At 56.1% G+C, this 18,252-nt stretch overlaps 1 protein-coding gene across 3 annotated transcripts in view; it reads left to right on the top strand.

The window, feature by feature from the left end:
• The window catches only part of TUB (tubby bipartite transcription factor), an 87,229-nt gene extending 71,194 nt beyond the window's left edge, over positions 1-16,035 (top strand). The window contains exons 2-12 of one of the 3 annotated variants that reach the window (XM_012654360.1): positions 4,244-4,295; positions 4,717-4,879; positions 8,372-8,515; positions 9,796-9,963; positions 11,015-11,136; positions 11,570-11,767; positions 12,062-12,174; positions 13,053-13,170; positions 14,782-14,880; positions 15,070-15,241; positions 15,737-16,035. In XM_012654360.1, coding sequence (XP_012509814.1) covers positions 4,244-4,295; positions 4,717-4,879; positions 8,372-8,515; positions 9,796-9,963; positions 11,015-11,136; positions 11,570-11,767; positions 12,062-12,174; positions 13,053-13,170; positions 14,782-14,880; positions 15,070-15,241; positions 15,737-15,870 — 1,483 coding nt within the window. In that variant the 3' untranslated portion in view covers positions 15,871-16,035. The remainder of the gene's footprint in view (positions 1-4,243; positions 4,296-4,716; positions 4,880-8,371; positions 8,516-9,795; positions 9,964-11,014; positions 11,137-11,569; positions 11,768-12,061; positions 12,175-13,052; positions 13,171-14,781; positions 14,881-15,069; positions 15,242-15,736) is intronic. The other 2 variants (XM_012654359.1, XM_012654361.1) reach the window with 2 other exon arrangements.
• The last annotated feature ends 2,217 nt before the right edge of the window (positions 16,036-18,252 follow it).

Here is an 18,252-nt window from a genome sequence, read left to right as displayed (position 1 = left end):
TTAGTGCCCTTAGCAGTTTTAGTGCACCGCTGGCTGGACTAGCGATAGCCCATCCTGGGAGCTAGAGCTCCTTCCTTCTGGAGCTGCCCCCCTTCCCACTGTGTTCCAGTGAACTGCTAGGCAACGGGAGCCACAGATCTGGACTTGCTGGGGGTCTGGGCCACCCTTCTTCTCCCGACAGCCCACTTCTCTGATTTCCAGGGTTCAGCTGGGGCAGCTGCCGCCGTGACTGAGGGCAAAGAATGAGGGCAGGAAGAAGGGAGGATGAAGTGGGTATGGAGAGTGTGTCCAGATTGTTGGGTCTGTCCCTAGGTTGTCCTGGCCCCTGGGCCTCCAGTTAGCACTGGTTCTAAGAAGAGAGAGGGAAACAGGCTTCCTAATACGTTGGCTGTGTCTGGCTTTTCCAGCCCACAGGATAAGTGCTCCTGTGCCCCCATCCCCTTGTTGTCAATCGTGGGTCATGCCCTAGATCTCTGTGAGGTAACTCGGGGGAAGCGAGTGGCTGTAGAGGGGCTGGCTCCCTGGGAGGTGAAGCTGCCACCCTGTTGGCCCTGGGCAGGGCGGATGGATTGGTGCACACTGCAGACTGGGTTTCTATGACCCTCCTGAGCCAGTGGCTGGTGCTTTCCTGGGCCTCCCTGTCTGGCCCCTGGCAGGAGGTGACCATGATGAAAGAGCCGCCAGGGTCAGCTGGAAGACCCATCCATCAGTGCTCTGTCTCCTGTCCGAGTCTCCTGGCGGGGCTGCAGCTGGCAGCCTGGGCTTGGCAGTTATTCCATAATTGGAGCAGGAGTCGTTAAAAAGCCATTACTGTCTCCTCGCATGGTTATTGTTCAGTGCAGCCTAGAAGAAGCCCGTCAGAAAGAGGCAGGCTGCGGAAGTGTCGGTGAGAAAGGAAAATGCCCTAGAAGTGGTGCGAGAGTGGACCAGGAGGCAGGGCCATCTGGGTGGGGGTGGAGAGGGGCTGGGCCTGCTGAGGAAGCGAGGGGAGCCGTTGGTTCCTCTCTCCCTGGAGACAGCCATCCTGTTGTCATTGTTCTGCACAGCAGCTGCCATTTGCTGGGGATTCTTTGTTATTCACCAGGGAGAGTTGTTGCATGCTTAGATACGTTGTCATTGGCCAGGAACACCTACCTAGTACAGCTAGTACAAGCTTGTCACTGCGAGGCAGTCCACCTTGTTCCCTCGCAGCTCTGCTAGAAACACTGCTCTTTACCAGGAACCTGCTTTGTTCCACGTGTTGGGCTGCTCTCGGAGCCTCCTTATTTCGGCGGATTTATTGTAGGCGTTCCTGGAGGGGTCTGGCTCTGCCAGGCAAATGTTGCTTCTCCCCAGCTGCACCACCCCCACCCCCACCCCCACACACCTTTCCTTCTGTGCACTCGAGCATGCTGGGTGGTGAGTTAGGTGGTAGAGGCTCTCTAGGTACTTCCGGGATGTCTGAGGTTTCTGGAATCTCTTTCCAGAAGCCTGGCGCTTGTGTTTATCCCTCTTTCTCTGAAGGCTGGTGGTTAAGTCCTTCCTGCTTGTAATCTTACCTGGTAATCAGTGTTACTGAAGTCTGTGGCATCTTATCATTCTCCCCCATCAGGAAGTGGAGGTGGGGACAGAGGAAGAGGAAGTGATGTTTTTTTTCGTGGAAAGCAGCCGCCTTGTCCCTGGCATAACTAGAAGGTCCACAGCAGTGGGACAGTGGCCTGTGGTAGGAAAATGACCCCCTTTGTGGGTAAGGGCATTAGGGGGCACTGGGTAGTAAGGCTGGAAGCATCCTTTATCAGCTGAGCAGCCACTGTGACCCCACATTTCTGGAGGTGGCTTTGCTGACGTGAGCTTCACCTCTCAGTCTCCTTTTCTAAATGACTCTGGATATTAGCATCAGCACCATGGGAGGCATCTTCTTTGTCCTGCTCAGTCAAGCCCAGTGCCGGGGATGGCCCAGATGACTGCCCTGTCCCTGGCACTGCCCTCTCGTGACATCCAGTAAGTTGTGAAGCAGCCTCTCTCGCTGGCACAAAGGGAAGCCAGCGCTGTCACAGTGGTGGTCGCACAGAGGGTCCTGTGGCCAGGCCACTGGCACACAGCTGTGAGGTTTGCACGGCAAGCAGAGCACAGTTGGATCTCAGACCCCATCGTTCCTGTCAGCTGGGTGCCATTGTGCACAGCCCAGACTGCATTTTTCATCATGTCCTGAAGTGGAGAGTGAGTATGCACTGCTCGTGGCGGACGGTGGTGTTTGGGTCTGACCCTTTGAAGTTAGAGCCAATGCTTTGCCCTTGGTTATTTTCAGTCAGGCCAGTGACTTAGCTGCTGAGACAGTGGAGAGTTGCAGCCTCCCGGGCCTGGCAGGGCCCTCGGGCATCCTGCTTGCCCTGGTACCCGAACCCTTCCTTCAGAAGTCTTGCTGCAGCCCTCAGCCTGTGGTGTGTGCCTTCCACGATGGGATGTTTACCATCTCAGCCAGCTTGAGTTTTTAGGGAGCTGGTTCCATCCTCTGGTCCTGGCAGTGCCCTCAGGGAGGCCCAAAAGCAGCTGCGCCCTCTTGGGCACGCGGGCTGGTTCAGGAAGGCTGAGGCCTAGGAGTATGTCTGTTGGGCAGTATTTTCTCCTGTGCTCAGCAGCTGAGGATTTGGTGAATGAGGCTGTTTTATACACAGCCCCAAATCACAGTTGGGGCTCCTCTGACATGAAGATTAGACCATGGCTACCAGGAAAGGCTTTCCCAGATGTCAAGTGGGTAGGACAGCTGCCTGTTAACTATATGCATAATCCTCATAGGTGGTGACCAAGGAAGTGGGTATGTGAAGGCAGAGGTGGGTGGTCTGCAATATGGGGCTTCCTTCCACCCTCTGGCTGACTCCCTCAGAGATACAAGTACATTAAGGAACATGTAGGTCAATGATTGTTCCAGCTAGAAAGGGATGGTTGTCAGCAGTGGGTAGAAACGGCATCACCTTGTCCTTGACCTCATCTTTCCCCGTGCACGCAGACTGTTTTCACCTTCAGGCAAGCACATCTACTTCTTAAATAGGTGTCTGCATGCGCGTGTGCACACACAAGAGAAACGCTCACATGCATCCTTATAGCCTCAGCAAATCGAATGCACTCAGGCGTGCCTGTGCAAGCGTCCACACGCAGGTCTGGCTCAGGGGCAGGCTTCAGCATAACTGGGCCGGGACTGCCTGGGGCTTCGCAGAGCTCAGATCCTCAGGCTCCATTTTCACCCCATGCAGCTGTCCTGACCTTGGCTTTTATAGAATTTGGGCCTAGGTCTCGTGCGTGTGTCTTGTGCTAGTAAGAAAGCTAAGCGGTTTGAGTTATTAATACTAGCTCCCTACTTGTGCTCTGCCTTCCTGGGAGGCAAGGCCAGTCTGGGTTAGATGAGGCTGCCTGTTCCAAGACTTGTGGGGTTGAAGGATTTGATGTCCCCCGTGCTGCCTGTGCCATGTCTGTGGCCGGGGAAGGCCTGGTGGCTGGTTGCAGGGCTGTGCATTGCTGGGTTATGTCCACCATGCAGACGTCCCCACCCAGCCCAAGCCCTGTGCTGAGGTACTGGTTGGTCTCTTAACGTCACTCTCCCAAATGACATTCTGTCCTTTTTAAGTGGGGAAGGGAAGTGGGCAGGGTTAGCAGCTCCACTCTGCCCATCTGGAAAGCCAGGCACTTGCTCTGAATGGATGGGGACAGGGTCTGCCCCAGAGGATTCAGCCTCCTCCAGAAATGATGGAAAGGAGTGGAGAGCAGAGATCCCCTAGGAGCAGGCCCCTGGGTTGAAGCCTGGCCAGCCTCAGGCCTAGCTTGCGACTGATGCCTCTGGATGGGTTCTCCTGGATTTCAGTCAAGCCTGGCCCTGCTCAGGGAATCTGATGGGAAAGTCTTGTCCTGTACTTACTGCAGCCAGGCCAGCAGGGACATCCTGGGGCAGTGGGGGTCCTTGTGGGAGATAAGCTCCCAAAGTGGCAGCTCAAGCTCGAGTGGTGGCAGCCCCCACCCTTCCTCCCATTTGGGTTCACTGAGTCCCAGGAGCCATGATGGGAGGAGTTTAAGGGACCCAGATGTGCTTGGGGAGGGCTCTAGGCCAGTGGTCCCAAGCCTTTTTGGCAGTAGGGACTGGTTTCGTGGAAGACAATTTTTCCCCAGGGGCAGGGATGGTGTAGCTCTGCAGCTCGGGTTTGGGGACTGCAGCTGTAGGCTACATCCTGGCACCTCGTGGGCAGGCCCCAAATAACCCTCTCTCCCTCTGCAGTGTCTTAGATGACGAGGGCAGCAACCTGAGGCAGCAGAAGCTTGATCGGCAGGTGAGTGAGGTTGGGGCTGGGCTAGCCCCCTTCCCTGGGTGATCCTGTCTGATGGGGTAAGCGGTTCCACCTGGAAGAGAAGAGGTTCGCTCTCTTCTCCACCAGCTCAGCATTAACTCTGCCCCAGTGCATGGGGCTCCTGCCCAGCAGGCAGCCAGGGTGGCCACCACAGTTGAAGGGCTGAATGTCTGTGCTGTGATTCTGCCACGTGGGCTGAGTTTTGCCTCCCTGTCCTGGACCCCAAGTTTCAGGGTGCCAAGGACGTGGGGCCTTGGCCCCGAGTGGGCTGTGGACCTGGGTGCAACCTCTAGAACCCAGCCAAACAAGCAGGGCACTGTCTCTGGTCCCGGTCTGGGAGCCCATCCCTCCTGGTGGAGGCGGTGCATCAGTCAGCCTCTGTGCCTGCCCCGTGCCTCCGCAGCGGGCCCTGTTGGAGCAGAAGCAGAAGAAGAAACGCCAGGAGCCCCTGATGGTGCAGGCCAATGCGGATGGGCGGCCCCGGAGCCGGCGGGCCCGGCAGTCGGAGGAGCAGGCCCCCTTGGTGGAGTCCTACCTCAGCAGCAGTGGCAGCACCAGCTACCAAGGTACACCCTGCCTGCCACCCCAGGGACAGCTAGCCTGGGGAGACCCCTGTGCGGTGGCTCCACATCCTGGCACCACTTTGGAAAGCCCCTCAGGGACTTGCTGCCAACGTGGGCAGGGGAGAGGCTGGTCCTGTCAGGGTGTGCCTGTCCCCAGGCCGAGTGTGGCTTCTAGCCCAGCTGCACAGCTGAGTGGGGCAGGTGGAGGGAAGCTAGGACCTGTAGCCTTGGGCTCTTGCGTGTGCTCAGGCTGTCACCTGAGTCAGGTGCTGGGGTCAGAGGCTAAAATTTTATGGATCCAGGAGTTCAAAAGCCCAGGTTTCTATCTGGAGCATTTCGCTGAGGTCAAGAGGCAGCTCCTAAGAGCAGACAGCCTGTTCCCCGCCGGTACGCTACTCCTGCGAGGAATCTGTCTCTCACCATCCTGCCTCACACCACCTGGTGTCTCTGGGGACAAACACTCATTTCCTTCCTCCCTGAATTCCCTGCACCCTCAGTCTGACCTGCAGGTCCCTGCCCCTGGCTCATGACTGCGTAGAGCTATAGTGACCTGCAGCCTCTGGCTCCCATCCTTACACGCTGCAGTTCTCAGCAGAGCCCACTTGGAGGGGTTCTCTGCAGCTCATCCTGCCTCCTCATTCGTTGCATCCCTGCCCTCAGGACGCTGCCTCCTGTTTGGGTTAGGGCAAGAGTACCCCAGGCCAGACCGAGGTTTAGTCTCTGAGCTTGAAAGAGGGACTCAGATTCAGTCACCACTGCCCCCTGCTGGTGCCAGTAATCCAGGCAGCCACTTCATCAAGGAGTAACTCCAAGGAGGTTGCAGGCATCTGGCCCTCGGAGTCCAGAAGAACCTAAGCAACCATGGCACTCCCCTCTTCTGTGGCCCCTCTGTGACGTGGAGCCTCCAGCCATGTTGAGCTGCTAGGAGTTGCCTCACCTCAGGGGCTGACCTTGTTCTTTAACTGCTGGCCCACCTCCTACCCCATGGTGTTTCAGGTTCTCTGTTCCGCTAACCAGCCCTCAGCTCACTGGCCCCCTTGCCTGTGCCTCGGAAGGCAGTGGTTGAGTCTCGTTCACCTAGCGCCCAGTTTGTGGCTCGGCACGCTGTGCAAGCTTGGTCCCGTGTGCACGCCTACCCTCGGAGGAAACCCACTTAGTTCCTGCAACAAAGGCTGTCGTTGGGCACTGGCCAGTGGCTGAGCACAGTGCCAGGTGCTTTACCTGCACTAGCACCTTCCAACTTCACGTAACTCCTCATCCTCACTTGCTCCTTAAGGACATGGGCCCTGAGGGGTTCAGCGACTTGCTCGCAGTGCACTGCTGGTGAGCAGCGGGGCCTGTCAGACTCCAAGTGGTCTTTCTACCATATCATGTTGCTTCCTTGATAAGAAGCTCCTTCATGGTCATTCCCCTGCGTGTACCTCAGTTCCTTGCCCTGGGCCATACCTAGTATGACTGTACTCCACCCAAGAGGCCCGCCAGTAAAGGGGGCCAGGGACCTCAGCCCAGCTGTCTCGGAGAGGCAGCCCCAGCAGCTCCTCACAGAAGGGGCCCTGGGCCCCCCTTTCCTGGCAGCCCCTCCCCCACTTCTTCTCTGAGCACTGTCCCGGGGGTGGTGGTGTGCCCTGCCGGGAAGGCAGCCTGTTCTGGGTCCCGTGGAGCCTGGCCTGTGTGGCGTTACCACCCCAGGCCTGACGCCGGGTCGAGACTGCATATGGGGTGGGAGCTGCACCCAGCACTTCGGGCCCTGCTGGTTTGTGCCAGAGGCCACCATCTTGAGAAGTCATTGATGGGCAGTCATTTGGGCAGGTGTTTCTTGAGCGCCAGCTATGTGCCAGGCACTGCCAGGCCCTCAGAAAGACTGTGGCAAGAGAAGTGGCACCTCTGGGGAGAGTGCAGGACTGAAGTCTGGCCGTGCCATTACCAGTTTTACCTGCTCGCTTGTGACTGTGGGCAAGTCACTTACCCTCTCTGGGTCATTTCTTCCACTATAAAATGAGGGAAAATCTGTCTTAGGGCTTTGAAAATTGAAGGTGCCATGATGTGTTCCAGGGTCCAAAATCGGCTGATTGCTGGTGCCTGCTGAAATTCCAGACCAGCCTGGGCCTTCCCAACAGAGGACATTTGACCTCTGGAGGTGCACACTGCTTCCTGGGGGCCCAGTCTTTGTCCAGCTCCCAGGGGTGGACAGAACTCTGGGGAAGCTGCCGCACACCCACCTGCCAAGCCTGGAACTGGCGTTCCTGAGACCACCCCACCCCAGCCTGCGGCGTTACCTGCCTCCCGCTCTGCCCTCTGCTGGCCCTTGGTGTTCAGTATGGATCACTCCAAGAGGAAGTTGAAGGAGTTTGACATACATCAGAACTGACAGTTTATCCCAGTAAAGCTTTTGACCTACTGGTTGTGCTCATTCATGTTACACATTCATTCATTTCTTAAATGTTTATTGAGGGTCTGTTTTGTGCTAGGCTCTGGATCAGGGACTAACGCAGTATAATGGCCGCAGGTGAGCACAAATGGGTGTGGTCTGTGCTTTCCCAGACCTTACAGTCTAGGTGGGGAGAGTGTTCGACAGATGGTCATAGGTGTGCTTTGTGGAAAGAAGCCAGGCTCTGTGAGTGGATGACGGAACACCTGTTCCAACTAGAGAGTCAGGGACAGCTTCCCTCAGGAAGTGACGCCTGAGCTGAACTCTGCAGGATGAGTAGGAGTTAGTCACGTAGCGCAGGGCAGTGCAGGCAAGAGAAACGGCTAGAGCAAGGGCCCTGTGGCAAGAGGAATCTGGTGCGTGTACAGCACTGAAGGAACCTGGTGTGGCTGGGATGCTTCGTGCTTTAGAGGCAAGGAGTGTGCGGTTAGACCAAGGGGAAGGGGGAGGGAACATTGGCCTTCATCTCGAGAACATTCAGAAACCAAGGATTTTGAGCAATTCTGCTGGAGAATTTGGAGGCCACCAGCTGTGACCCTTCTGAGATCTCGCTGTTGGTTTGTGTAGCTCCTTGTATCCCAGATGTCTTCTTCCTCAGTGCGCCCCTACACCCGGGGCTCCCACGGCCCATCCCACCGACCAGAGGGTCCCCGTGCAGGCTCCCCGGAACGCTCACCCTGGTTTGGTCTCTTCAGTAAGATGCAGCCTTTGTTCCCTTCCTCCCCCATCTTCGATGACCCACATCCTCATGGACACCCTCCCTGTTCAGGCTCAGACCAGTTTGCTAGCCCAGAGCTGTGAGTTCTCTGCTTCTTGGCTGATTGGTTTGGATCTGGTTGTTGACTTGATTACGCTAGGCTGGGGTGCCACCTCCTTCCTGGAACCTTTGCCTGGTAGATGCGTGGGCCTGACTCTGTGGGCCTGGGAGTGGGCACAGGCACCCCGGTGGGGGGAGGGGTTGGGAAATGCTGCGTTGGGAACTGTTCAAATGGGAGCTCTGGTCTCACCCAGTGCCCATTTCTCTCTCCTTGTCTCTCTCTCTCTGTCTCGGGTCCTCTCCTGAGCAGTTCAAGAGGCCGACTCACTCACCAGTGTGCAGCTGGGAGCCGCCCACCCAACAGCACCAGCCTCAGCCAAGAGAACCAAGGCAGCAGCCACAGCAGGGGGCCAGGGTGGGGCCTCCAGGAAGGAGAAGAAGGGAAAGCACAAAGGTCAGCTCGCCTTCTTGCCTTCTCCACAGCCCTCCCCAGCAGGCCTGGCCTCTCGTGACCTGGAGGTGCGGGACGGGGCGAGCAGCCTCGGTGAAGGCAGACTGGCACTCAGGGTCCCCGCTCAGCCAGCTCACAGGCCTTGTCTAGCTCATGGTGTGCGTGCCTGTGGGTGTGGGGAGGCCCACCACACTGCCAGGAAGTGACGTCCAGCTCAGCTGTGGCCTGGGACCACCCCTCCCCTCCCCCCCTGTCTTGCCTGAGCACCCTCTATCCTGACCCCTCCAGGATCTCCCCCAGCCTGGGCGAGGACATTCCCCTCAGTGGGGGCTCGCTGCCCCCCCCAGGCAGCCTGCCCCGTCCTTGTGCAGCACTCACTGCCAGCTCCTCCTTACAGTGCCGGCTTCCCTCAACTCCCTGCTCTAGTCCTGATTCCACGCTCTGGGCCGCAGACCAGGCTGTTGCATCTGCTGCTCTCTCTGTAGGAGAGGTCCCTAGAGATCAATGACAGTGATGGTGGCCTCTGCCCTGAGTCCTGTCTCCTGGCTAGACACCCTGTTTCCTCAACCCCCGTTCTCAGGCAGTGATTTCCAAGCCAGTGTGTCATGGTTGGACAGTGATGCATCAGGGTCCATGGCTTCTGGAGCCAGCCGTAGCACTCTGGGCATAGCTCACTTGACAGGCAGGCAGGGTGGCTGCCACTTTTGTGGGCCAGGCCTTGCTTCTGTTACTGAAGCTCTGTGGCAACTTGGGCAAAAAGGTGGACGTGGGATGGGAGATCCTTCACTCGGGAAGGCGAGTGTATGCCAACCACGATCTTTCTCAGGGGGTCCCGTATGTTCTTAATGGTGTGTGTGAGTTACTGTGTGTGTATGTGTGTTTGTGAAGAGAAAACACCAGCATGGATAACGTGTAGCTGGCCATGTCTGTGACTGATTGTCGACCTCGGCTATGGTCCGGATCAATTCTTGTTCTCTGTCTTGTTTTTTCCACTGTGCATGGTTTGGTAGATGGCTACCATCTGCCTTAAGGATGTGGGGTATTTCAAACCAGCCCTCAGCAATTAATATGCGGGACGAGCAGAAGAAACGAAGCCTACGCCTGTAATAGCTTACCAGTCGTTACCAGGCCGACAGCAGTCATTAGTTTTTTAAAAAATCAATTTTGCACATAAAGTTTTGCAGAGGGTCTCCCCACTCCTCCCTCACCCCCTTCATGGACGTCTGAGAATCCAGGCCCTTCTCTCCTCCTGGATGTAACTCAGGAGTGTCCGTGGCCTGCAGGCACCAGCGGGCCAGCAGCACTGGCAGAAGACAAGTCTGAGGCCCAAGGTGCGGTGCAGATCCTGACTGTGGGCCAGTCGGACCACGCCCAGGACGCAGGGGAGACGGCAGCTGGTGGGGGCGCTCAGCCCAGCGGGCAGGATCTCCGTGCCACGATGCAGAGGAAGGGTGAGCCCCGTGGGGGCCCAGTGACACCCTGCAAAGCTCAGCCCCAGCTTCTCGGGTGCTCCTTTCCCCGGGAGCATGGCCTTCCTGTGCACGTTCCAGCCTTCCCTGGCCATGTGGGGTGGGGGGCACACTCGGAGACAAATGAGAAACTTAGGGGCAGGGGCCCCTGATAAGGCCAAGTTAAGGGAAAGAAGCGTCAACTGGGGTAACCAACCCACAGCCCGGCCCCATCTCCCCCCACCTTCATCTCCTGCCTCCTGGGAGGACCAGGTTTGGGGGCAGATTTGCTTTCCTTTCCACTCCTTTAGAAATAGCTCCGCCTCTGGTAGAAAGCTCCCCGTGTGTCTGCTGAGCGAGGGAGAGCAGGACCAGGAGGCCAAAGCAGAGCAGAACCTCCCTGGAAACCAGCTGCCCCATTTCCCCACCATGAGCCCTGCCCTGGGGAGCCCCTGGTGCAGGGTGGCAGAGGGCAAAGTCTGGCAGTGCCACACACATTGTGGTGAATGGCTAATCAAGGATGGCTTCCTGGTGACAACTCGGGGATGGAGATGGCATTCCAGTTAGGGGAGGGCAGGGGGCAGAACAGCTGAGATGGCAGCTCAGGGCAGGTTGGGGGAAACATGAGGGGTCAGTGGGCCCCACACATCAGGCTGAGGAAGGACCCGAGGCCTGTTCCCTGTTCCGTGGCCTCTGCCAGCCAGGGCCTCTTGTAGGCCCAAGATGAGAAGTGGAGGTTCCTGGTGCAGGGTCAGCTCAGTGCAGGCCTGACACACAGGAGGCGGCGGCGATATGACTGTCAGGAGGGGCTGATGCAGGGACTGAGCTGAAACTGGGTGGTTGGTGGGGTGTATCCTAAGGATTGTGACCAGCCCCAGCTCATGTATGTGTGTCCTGGTGTATATGTGGACATGTGTGGGAGCATACATGTGAGTGTGAGTGTGTGTGTGTATAAGTGTGTCCGGGTCTGTGAACCTGAGTCTCTATGTGACTACGTGTGTTTCAGGGGCAAACTTCTCCTCATTTACCCTTTCTTGTTCTCTGCTCGGCCCAGGCATCTCCAGCAGCATGAGCTTTGAAGAGGAAGAGGAGGATGAGGATGAGAATAGCTCTAGCTCCTCCCAGCTAAATAGTAACACTCGCCCCAGCTCTGCTACTAGCAAGAAGTCCATGAGGGTGAGTGAGGAGTCTTTGTCCACAGCAGGGGTGAGACGGCAGTGTGCAGAGGACTGCTCGTCCAGACGGAAGGTGGGCCGTGTGCGAAATGGCGGGGAGCTGGCTTTCCTGGGGCCAGGGCTAGACCCAGCTGCCTGTCGAGACTGTCTCTGGCTGGGCTCTTCAGCCCTTCTACTCTCCCTCCTAATGTCTTCAGCCAGGCCAGGGAGGCTGGGGAGAGCTGGAGTTGAACAGGATGACCGCTGAGGCCCTGCCCATGCCCCGTGTCCACCCCTGGGGACTAGGAGAGGGAAGGGCTGGGAAGATAGCTCCTGACCCCAAGGATCCTGCCCTATCTCCCACCACCACATCAGGAGGTAGATTGGGATCCTAGACCAGCAATTTCGGCTGCTCAGGGTCACTGGGGCTCAGGCTCCTAACTCTCTCCCCACAGGAGGCGGCCTCAGCCCCCAGCCCCACAGCCCCAGAGCAGCCAGCGGATGTTGAAGTCCAGGATCTTGAGGAGTTTGCGCTGAGGCCGGCCCCCCAGGGTATCACCATCAAATGCCGCATCACAAGGGACAAGAAGGGGATGGACCGGGGCATGTACCCCACCTACTTCCTGCACCTGGACCGTGAGGATGGGAAGAAGGTGAGGTTGGTTTGGGCGTGCGTTTTCATCGAGGCAGGCTCGAGGGTCCTGCAGGCTAGAAAGTGACTGAGCCTCAGATCCAACACTGACCTCTCAGTTCCCCAAAGAAACAGCCTCTGTGCCTGGTCATCGCATACCTTTGTGTTTGCCAGTGCGTTCGCGTGTGCACACGTATGTGTTTGGGAGCTGACACAAGGGAGAGTCACTCATGTGCGTGTGGTGTGTGAGTGGCGCCCATGATTGTGTGCGGACCAGAGGCTGGGTCTGGAACGTGACCTTGCTCCACTCCCCAAGGTGTTCCTCCTGGCGGGAAGGAAGAGAAAGAAGAGTAAAACTTCTAATTACCTCATCTCTGTGGACCCAACAGACTTGTCTCGTGGAGGGGACAGCTACATCGGGAAACTGCGGTACCAGAGCTCCCCCAGGAAGCAGGCGGGGGTGTGGGGAGGGGCGGGGGCAGCCTCTCTGTAGAGGGCACCTCCTGTCCCTGAAGTAGATCTAGGCCAGGATTGGATCCTGTGTCAGGATCCACTCTCTTCATCAGATCCAGCCGTAGGCCCAGGTCTTTGCCCAGCCTAGAGCCAGACTTGGAGAAGGGCCTTTCACACCCTACCCTAAGCTGCTCCCAGGCAGGTGGGTGCCGGTCCACCAAGCATGATGGATCCACCCCCAGGATGTCAGTGATGATGCAGGCCACCATGGAAGAGCTGCGCTGGCTGCATGGTCAGTGCCAAGGAGCAGGGCTGAGTGAGCCCTTGCACAAAAGAGTGGCAGCAATCTTGGGGGTGGGGGAGGGGGAGAAGCAGGAAGGCTGTGAGTTAGGCCTCAAGGGGGAGGTGGAGTTTGCTGAGGAACAGAGTAGCAGATTTGGGGAACGTCACTAGAGGTGTGAGAGGTAAGGAGCTAAAGCTGGAGATGGGGCTGGACGGGACGGGAGATCTCATACGTTCTCCACGGGGTGCTAGAGTCTTGACAGACACCATTCTGCTTGCTCACCTGCCGTGAGGGGAACACCCCTGTTGCCCCAGGGAAACCTGTGGAATCCCAGTTTACCTCCCTGAATTGCCCTTACTGAACTCAGATGCCCTTTGAGTCAGCTCAGAGAAAGTCTAGGCCTTCTGCCCATGAAGTACCTTCAAAGACGTCGATTCGGTGAGCAGTGTGCCCCAGGTCTGCTCCTGGCCCAGCCCAGGATGCTTTGCAGGCACCTCATAGGACAGACTGAGCTATTCCCGGCCCTGGGCAGATGGTGCATGACCCTGTACTGATTGTGCCTTGCCTTCAGGTCCAACCTGATGGGCACCAAGTTCACTGTTTATGACAATGGAGTCAACCCTCAGAAGTCCTCATCCTCTGCTCTGGAAAGTGGGACCTTGCGTCAGGAGCTGGCAGCTGTGTGCTACGTGAGTCTGGGTTCCTGGGTCTCCGGTCTCCGAGTTAGACATGAAACCTGGGACTTGCTCCCTGATCTGGGGGCCATCCCATCCATCCTGGTGGGTGGACGAGGCTGTGTGGAGAGGGCCGGCCCTTGGTGGAGTGACCCTTGTCTGGGACAGGGGCTCTGCCCTCTCGTTCTGTCTTCAGAGCTCAGACCACAGCTGGCCATCTGCCTGGGGAGTTCTGGGAACTGCAGTCTAGCCCAGGAGTCTCCTGGACAAGAGGAGGCAGGAGGCTTAGGTTTGTCTTCTGTGGATTTCCCAAATCATCCAGTGTGCCGGGTCCTGCGTGGATTACAAGGCCCTCTGCATAATCATCTCACCGAATGCTCAACCTAAGCGGTAGATCTCTTTTCTACCGTGGATGTATATGTATATGAGGAAACCGAAGCTCAGAAGCTGGGTCACTTGCCGATGTCACGCAGCTCATAATATAAATGGAATCTAAATACAGGGGCTTACTCTACCTCTTTGAACAGCAGTGTCTTCATTTTTAAAATGAAGACTGATTGCCCCATCAACCTGGGCATTGGCACTTCTTGGAGGCTATTGGGACTCCACAGCTCTTTTATATGATCCTGTGGTGCCACCTGCTGGTCAATTTGGGGAAGGCAGCCTGAGTCTTTACTTCCTGAGCACAACTATGTTCCAGGTACTGTTTGGGGCACTACAATGTAGTAGTGAACAGACATAAATTTATACCTTTATGGAACCTAAAGCCCTAGTAGAATAAACAAGCTATAAAACAGATATATAAATGAAATAAGTATGTTCTTGATAAATGCCAAGAAGAAAAAGTAGGGAAGGGGATGTGAAATGTCAACATGTGTGTGAGACTGTGGGGAAGGATGGCAGGGAGGGCCTCACTGAGGTAGCTCTTGAGTCAAGTCCAGAAAGAAGTGAAATCCAGCCGTGGACATGTCTGGGGACACAGAGCCTGGCGTGAAGGAGGAATGAGTGCACGGGAGAGTACCCGGCGAGGAGAGTATGGCCATGGGGCCTTATCGTACCATGTGAGGCCTGGCAGGCAGAGTCCTGTCTCTACCTTTCACCCCGAGCAAGCTGGGGAGCTGTGGGGGTTTTGAACAGAGGGGGAAGACAATCTGACTCAACGGGACCACCTGACGCTGGGTGAGGACAGATGATGGGAGGAGGGGCGGGGGACCAAGGACAGAAACGAGGAGTCCAGTTAAAGGCTGCTACAGTGTTCCCAGGGAGAGCGCGTGGTGGCAAAAGGTGCTGGAATTCTGGGCGTGATCTGAAGGCAGAGCTGACAGAAGTTGCTGATGGATGGGCAGTAGGGTATGAAAGAGAAGAGTCAAGTATGGCTCCCAGCAGATTGCTTGAACAAATGGAAGAACCGAGTTGCTGTTAACAGAAGCAAGGAAGACTGTAAGAACTAGTTTTGGCAAAGCAGAGATCCCAGAGCTCAATTCTGGACGTTAAGTTTAGAGATGCCTATTAGGCTTGGAAGTGGAGATGGTAGCCACCAGCTCTTCTGTATCCTTTCCCGATCCCCTCCAGTAGGTGGGTGGACTCCTCAGCTGCCCAGTGTTGAGTTTTCTCTCTGTTTCCCAGGAGACAAATGTCTTAGGCTTCAAGGGGCCTCGGAAGATGAGCGTGATTGTCCCAGGCATGAACATGGTTCACGAGAGAGTGTCTATCCGCCCCCGCAACGTGAGTCTCTGCCCCTCCCCCTCTCCTCCTTGTAGCCCATGTGTGAGCTGCTAAGGCCGGAACTGCAGCTGGTGTGTTTATGTGGGGGGTAGGGAAATCTAAGGACCCCTATTCCTGGGGACAGATCCCTCTTTGGGGTGGTCGTGGTGCCAAGGCCTGGGCCAGGCTCAGGTGAGGCTGCCCTCCCAGGAGCATGAGACCCTGCTAGCACGCTGGCAGAATAAGAACACGGAGAGTATCATCGAGCTGCAGAACAAGACGCCTGTGTGGAATGACGACACGCAGTCCTACGTACTCAACTTCCATGGGCGCGTCACACAGGCCTCCGTGAAGAACTTCCAGATCATCCATGGCAATGACCGTGAGTGCTTCTGCTCCTACTCGCCACTGTCCACATGGTACCTGGGGCCCTTAGCTTAGGGTTTAGCTCACCTAGCCCTGCCCACACTGGCCAGAGTCTAATGATGTGAGCTGTACAGCTTAGATTAGACGTAAAGATCTTTCTAACCATAATGACTGGGAGGCCCTGGAAGAACCTTCTTTAGAGCCCTGGTCCTAGACTCTGTATACCCAGCAGAGTCTCAGGCATGGGAACAGCCTTTAAATGAACTTTTCCTCCTCTTCTCTGTCTCCTGGTGTTTGTATGCATCTCACTTTCTCCTTTGCCATCTGCTGCCTCTCTCCTGCCACTTTTCCTAACTGACCTTTGTTTTACCTCCTTTGGAATTCCCTTGGCATCTCTGCTTCTTGCTTTTTCTTCCCTCTTGAGTTTGGGTGTCTGTCTGTCCTTCCCTGTCTCCACCATTCCTGCTCTGTCCTTTTGTTTCTCTCTGTCCATGCCTGTGCCTGGCCCCAGCGGACTACATCGTGATGCAGTTTGGCCGGGTAGCAGAGGACGTGTTCACCATGGATTACAACTACCCGCTGTGTGCGCTGCAGGCCTTTGCCATTGCCCTGTCCAGCTTTGACAGCAAGCTGGCCTGCGAGTAGAGGCCTCCTCGAGCCCTTCGGGGTTGCCCAGCCTGGAGCGGAGCTTGCCTGCTGCCTGCCTGTGGAGACAGCCCTGCCTACCCTCTGTATATAGGCCTTCTTCTGCCAGACGAAGCTTTGGCCCTCAGTGGGCTCCTTGGCCCAGCCAGCCAGGAACTGGCTCCTCTGCCTCTGCTGCTGCGGCAGGGGAGCAGCGGGGAGTGAGTGGGTGGGGGTGAAGGGATGAAAGTAATTCTGTGTCCCAAGATCAACACACCCCCACTCTTGGGTTAGTACCGGGCTGCAGTCTGTTTGCCAAGCTGAGCAACCTCTTCAGCTGGGAAGGCCGGAAGAGGTATGGCGGGAAAGGAAGCACAATGCCGGGCTGCCGGGGCCCAGCCAGCCACTCAGCCCAGGACTCAGACGACGACGGGTACCCCAACAGGTAGGGGCACATCAACTTTACATAGCAAAGGGCTTGGTGGCTAAACCTGGCCCTGAAAGCTGCAGAAAGCCCTCCAACTTCAGAAGGCCCCAGCCAGGCCTGAGAGAAGTTAGGAGGGTGGTGGGGACAGGCGAGTGGCAGGACTTTGCCAGGATTGCAGGGCCTGGCTATCTGTGGCTGTGGGAATCAGCTGGTGGCGTACGGTTCTAGCTCATTTGATTTCTCCAGGTTTTCTCTGTGCTCTCGAGGCCAAATGTCTTAGTGAATGAGGCCTGTAGGACACAGGCTCCCTGGATCAGGGTTGTCCTGGCAGCCCTGTCAACTGCCCCAGGAGCTCTCTGCTGAGCAGCCCCAGCACAACCCCCAGAAAATGTAGATGGGGTCTAGTTCACCAGCCCGACTGCACACAGCTAGGCGCGACTGGGGTTCTTGCTGGCAAAGCACCATTCCCAAACCATGGCGTGCTCCAGGAAGAATCCCTCCAAAAGACCCAGCTCCCACTGCTGTTAGCCAAATTGTGGTTGGTTAGGGCTTCTGTGTGTGATTCTTCTTGGGAGGGAATGGGACAAAGTGAGAAGTAGGTAATATTTTAGAACCACGATAGATGAGAGGTGGCAGGACCCTTAGGGATCAACTGGTACAACCTCATTGCTTTAGGTAAACCACACTCAGAAAATGGGACTTGCCCTGGGTCACCTAGCTGGTTAGTGGCAGAGTTCAGAATCTCAAATTCCATTATTTCTTTGTTCCCACTGTTCCCCAAGAAACTAGTATCTCTGGTTCTCTGGCCTTCTGAAGCCCATTCTGCATGCCCTCCCCACTTCTTCCGATTGTAGGGACTTAGAAACGTCAGAGTCGATGTATAAGACTGAAACCATTCCAGAAGGAAATCAGGCAGTTCCCTGTTGAAAGCTGTCTGGGTTTTTGCATGTCAGTCTGGTCAGGATTGGCCATGCCTGGCCCCTCCGCAAGAGCTGTTGCACATTTCCCTGTCTGGGTGTGATAGAGTGAGCGTGAATGTTCCAGGGCTGGGCCTGGTCACTCCCTCCACTGCCACTGCCACTTCTCTTTGGACAGCGCTGTCCTCCTCCCGGGCTTGGGAACTCTATGCTCAAGCTCTTGCCCATTTGTCATTCACCCTGGCAGAGGCTTCTTGCCCAGATGGAGAGCTGAAATCAGTGGAAAGCAAGCGGGGTTGAACCTTGCTTTAGAGTAGATATGCTTGGAAAGGCTAAGTAGAAATTAATTTTTTCAAAAAACGAAGGCCATACTTTAAACATGTTAGCAAAGCTCCATAGGTGAAGGAGTTGTTTTGACTTAAGTGGAAGTAGTATGCGCTCATTTTTTTTCAATCTGGGTTTTCCCATATTGAATGCTTAAAGCAAGGCATACCTGTTCTAGCAGGATCTGCCCACACCTCAGCCGTACATCGGAGAGACCCCTCCAGTGACTAGAGCTTTTGTTAATTAACATGGTCTAGTTTCTACAGGGCACTGGAATTTTCTTTGCCGGGGCTGGTGAAATACTGTGGTGCCATCCTCATTTCTCCAGCTCTAGTTTGGCCCCTCCTTCCATGACTTTGAGAACAGCACGGTGACATTTGAGATGATGGAAACTAGATGATCTCAATTCTCTGGGTCTGTGATTTCAAGGCAGAACAGGTTGATTCTGGATTCTAGTGAGAGGGGAGACCCTGGTGGCAGAGTAGAAAAATCAGAAGCACCATGGAAAACTCTTGGTGTCTTTCTCCTTTAGTATACAGGAGGAGGAGTTGGCTGGATATTTTGGTAGGCTCAGGAAATGTGGGCTGAGCTTTCTAGCCTGGGTACAGAGGAGGGTAATCTCAGCAGCAGAAACCTCTGCTGGGCACTGAGTGACAAGCAAGAGCAGTTGAGCCACCTGTTTGAGACCCAGCCTTACGAGGTCTGCTCTTAAGACTGCATTCCTGGTGATGCTGG

Source organism: Propithecus coquereli, unplaced genomic scaffold, assembly GCF_000956105.1.
Source record: "Propithecus coquereli isolate 6110/MARCELLA unplaced genomic scaffold, Pcoq_1.0 Scaffold44, whole genome shotgun sequence".
In the NCBI taxonomy this organism is placed as follows: Eukaryota; Metazoa; Chordata; class Mammalia; order Primates; family Indriidae; genus Propithecus; species Propithecus coquereli.
This window is presented reverse-complemented; position numbering and strand designations above follow the sequence as displayed.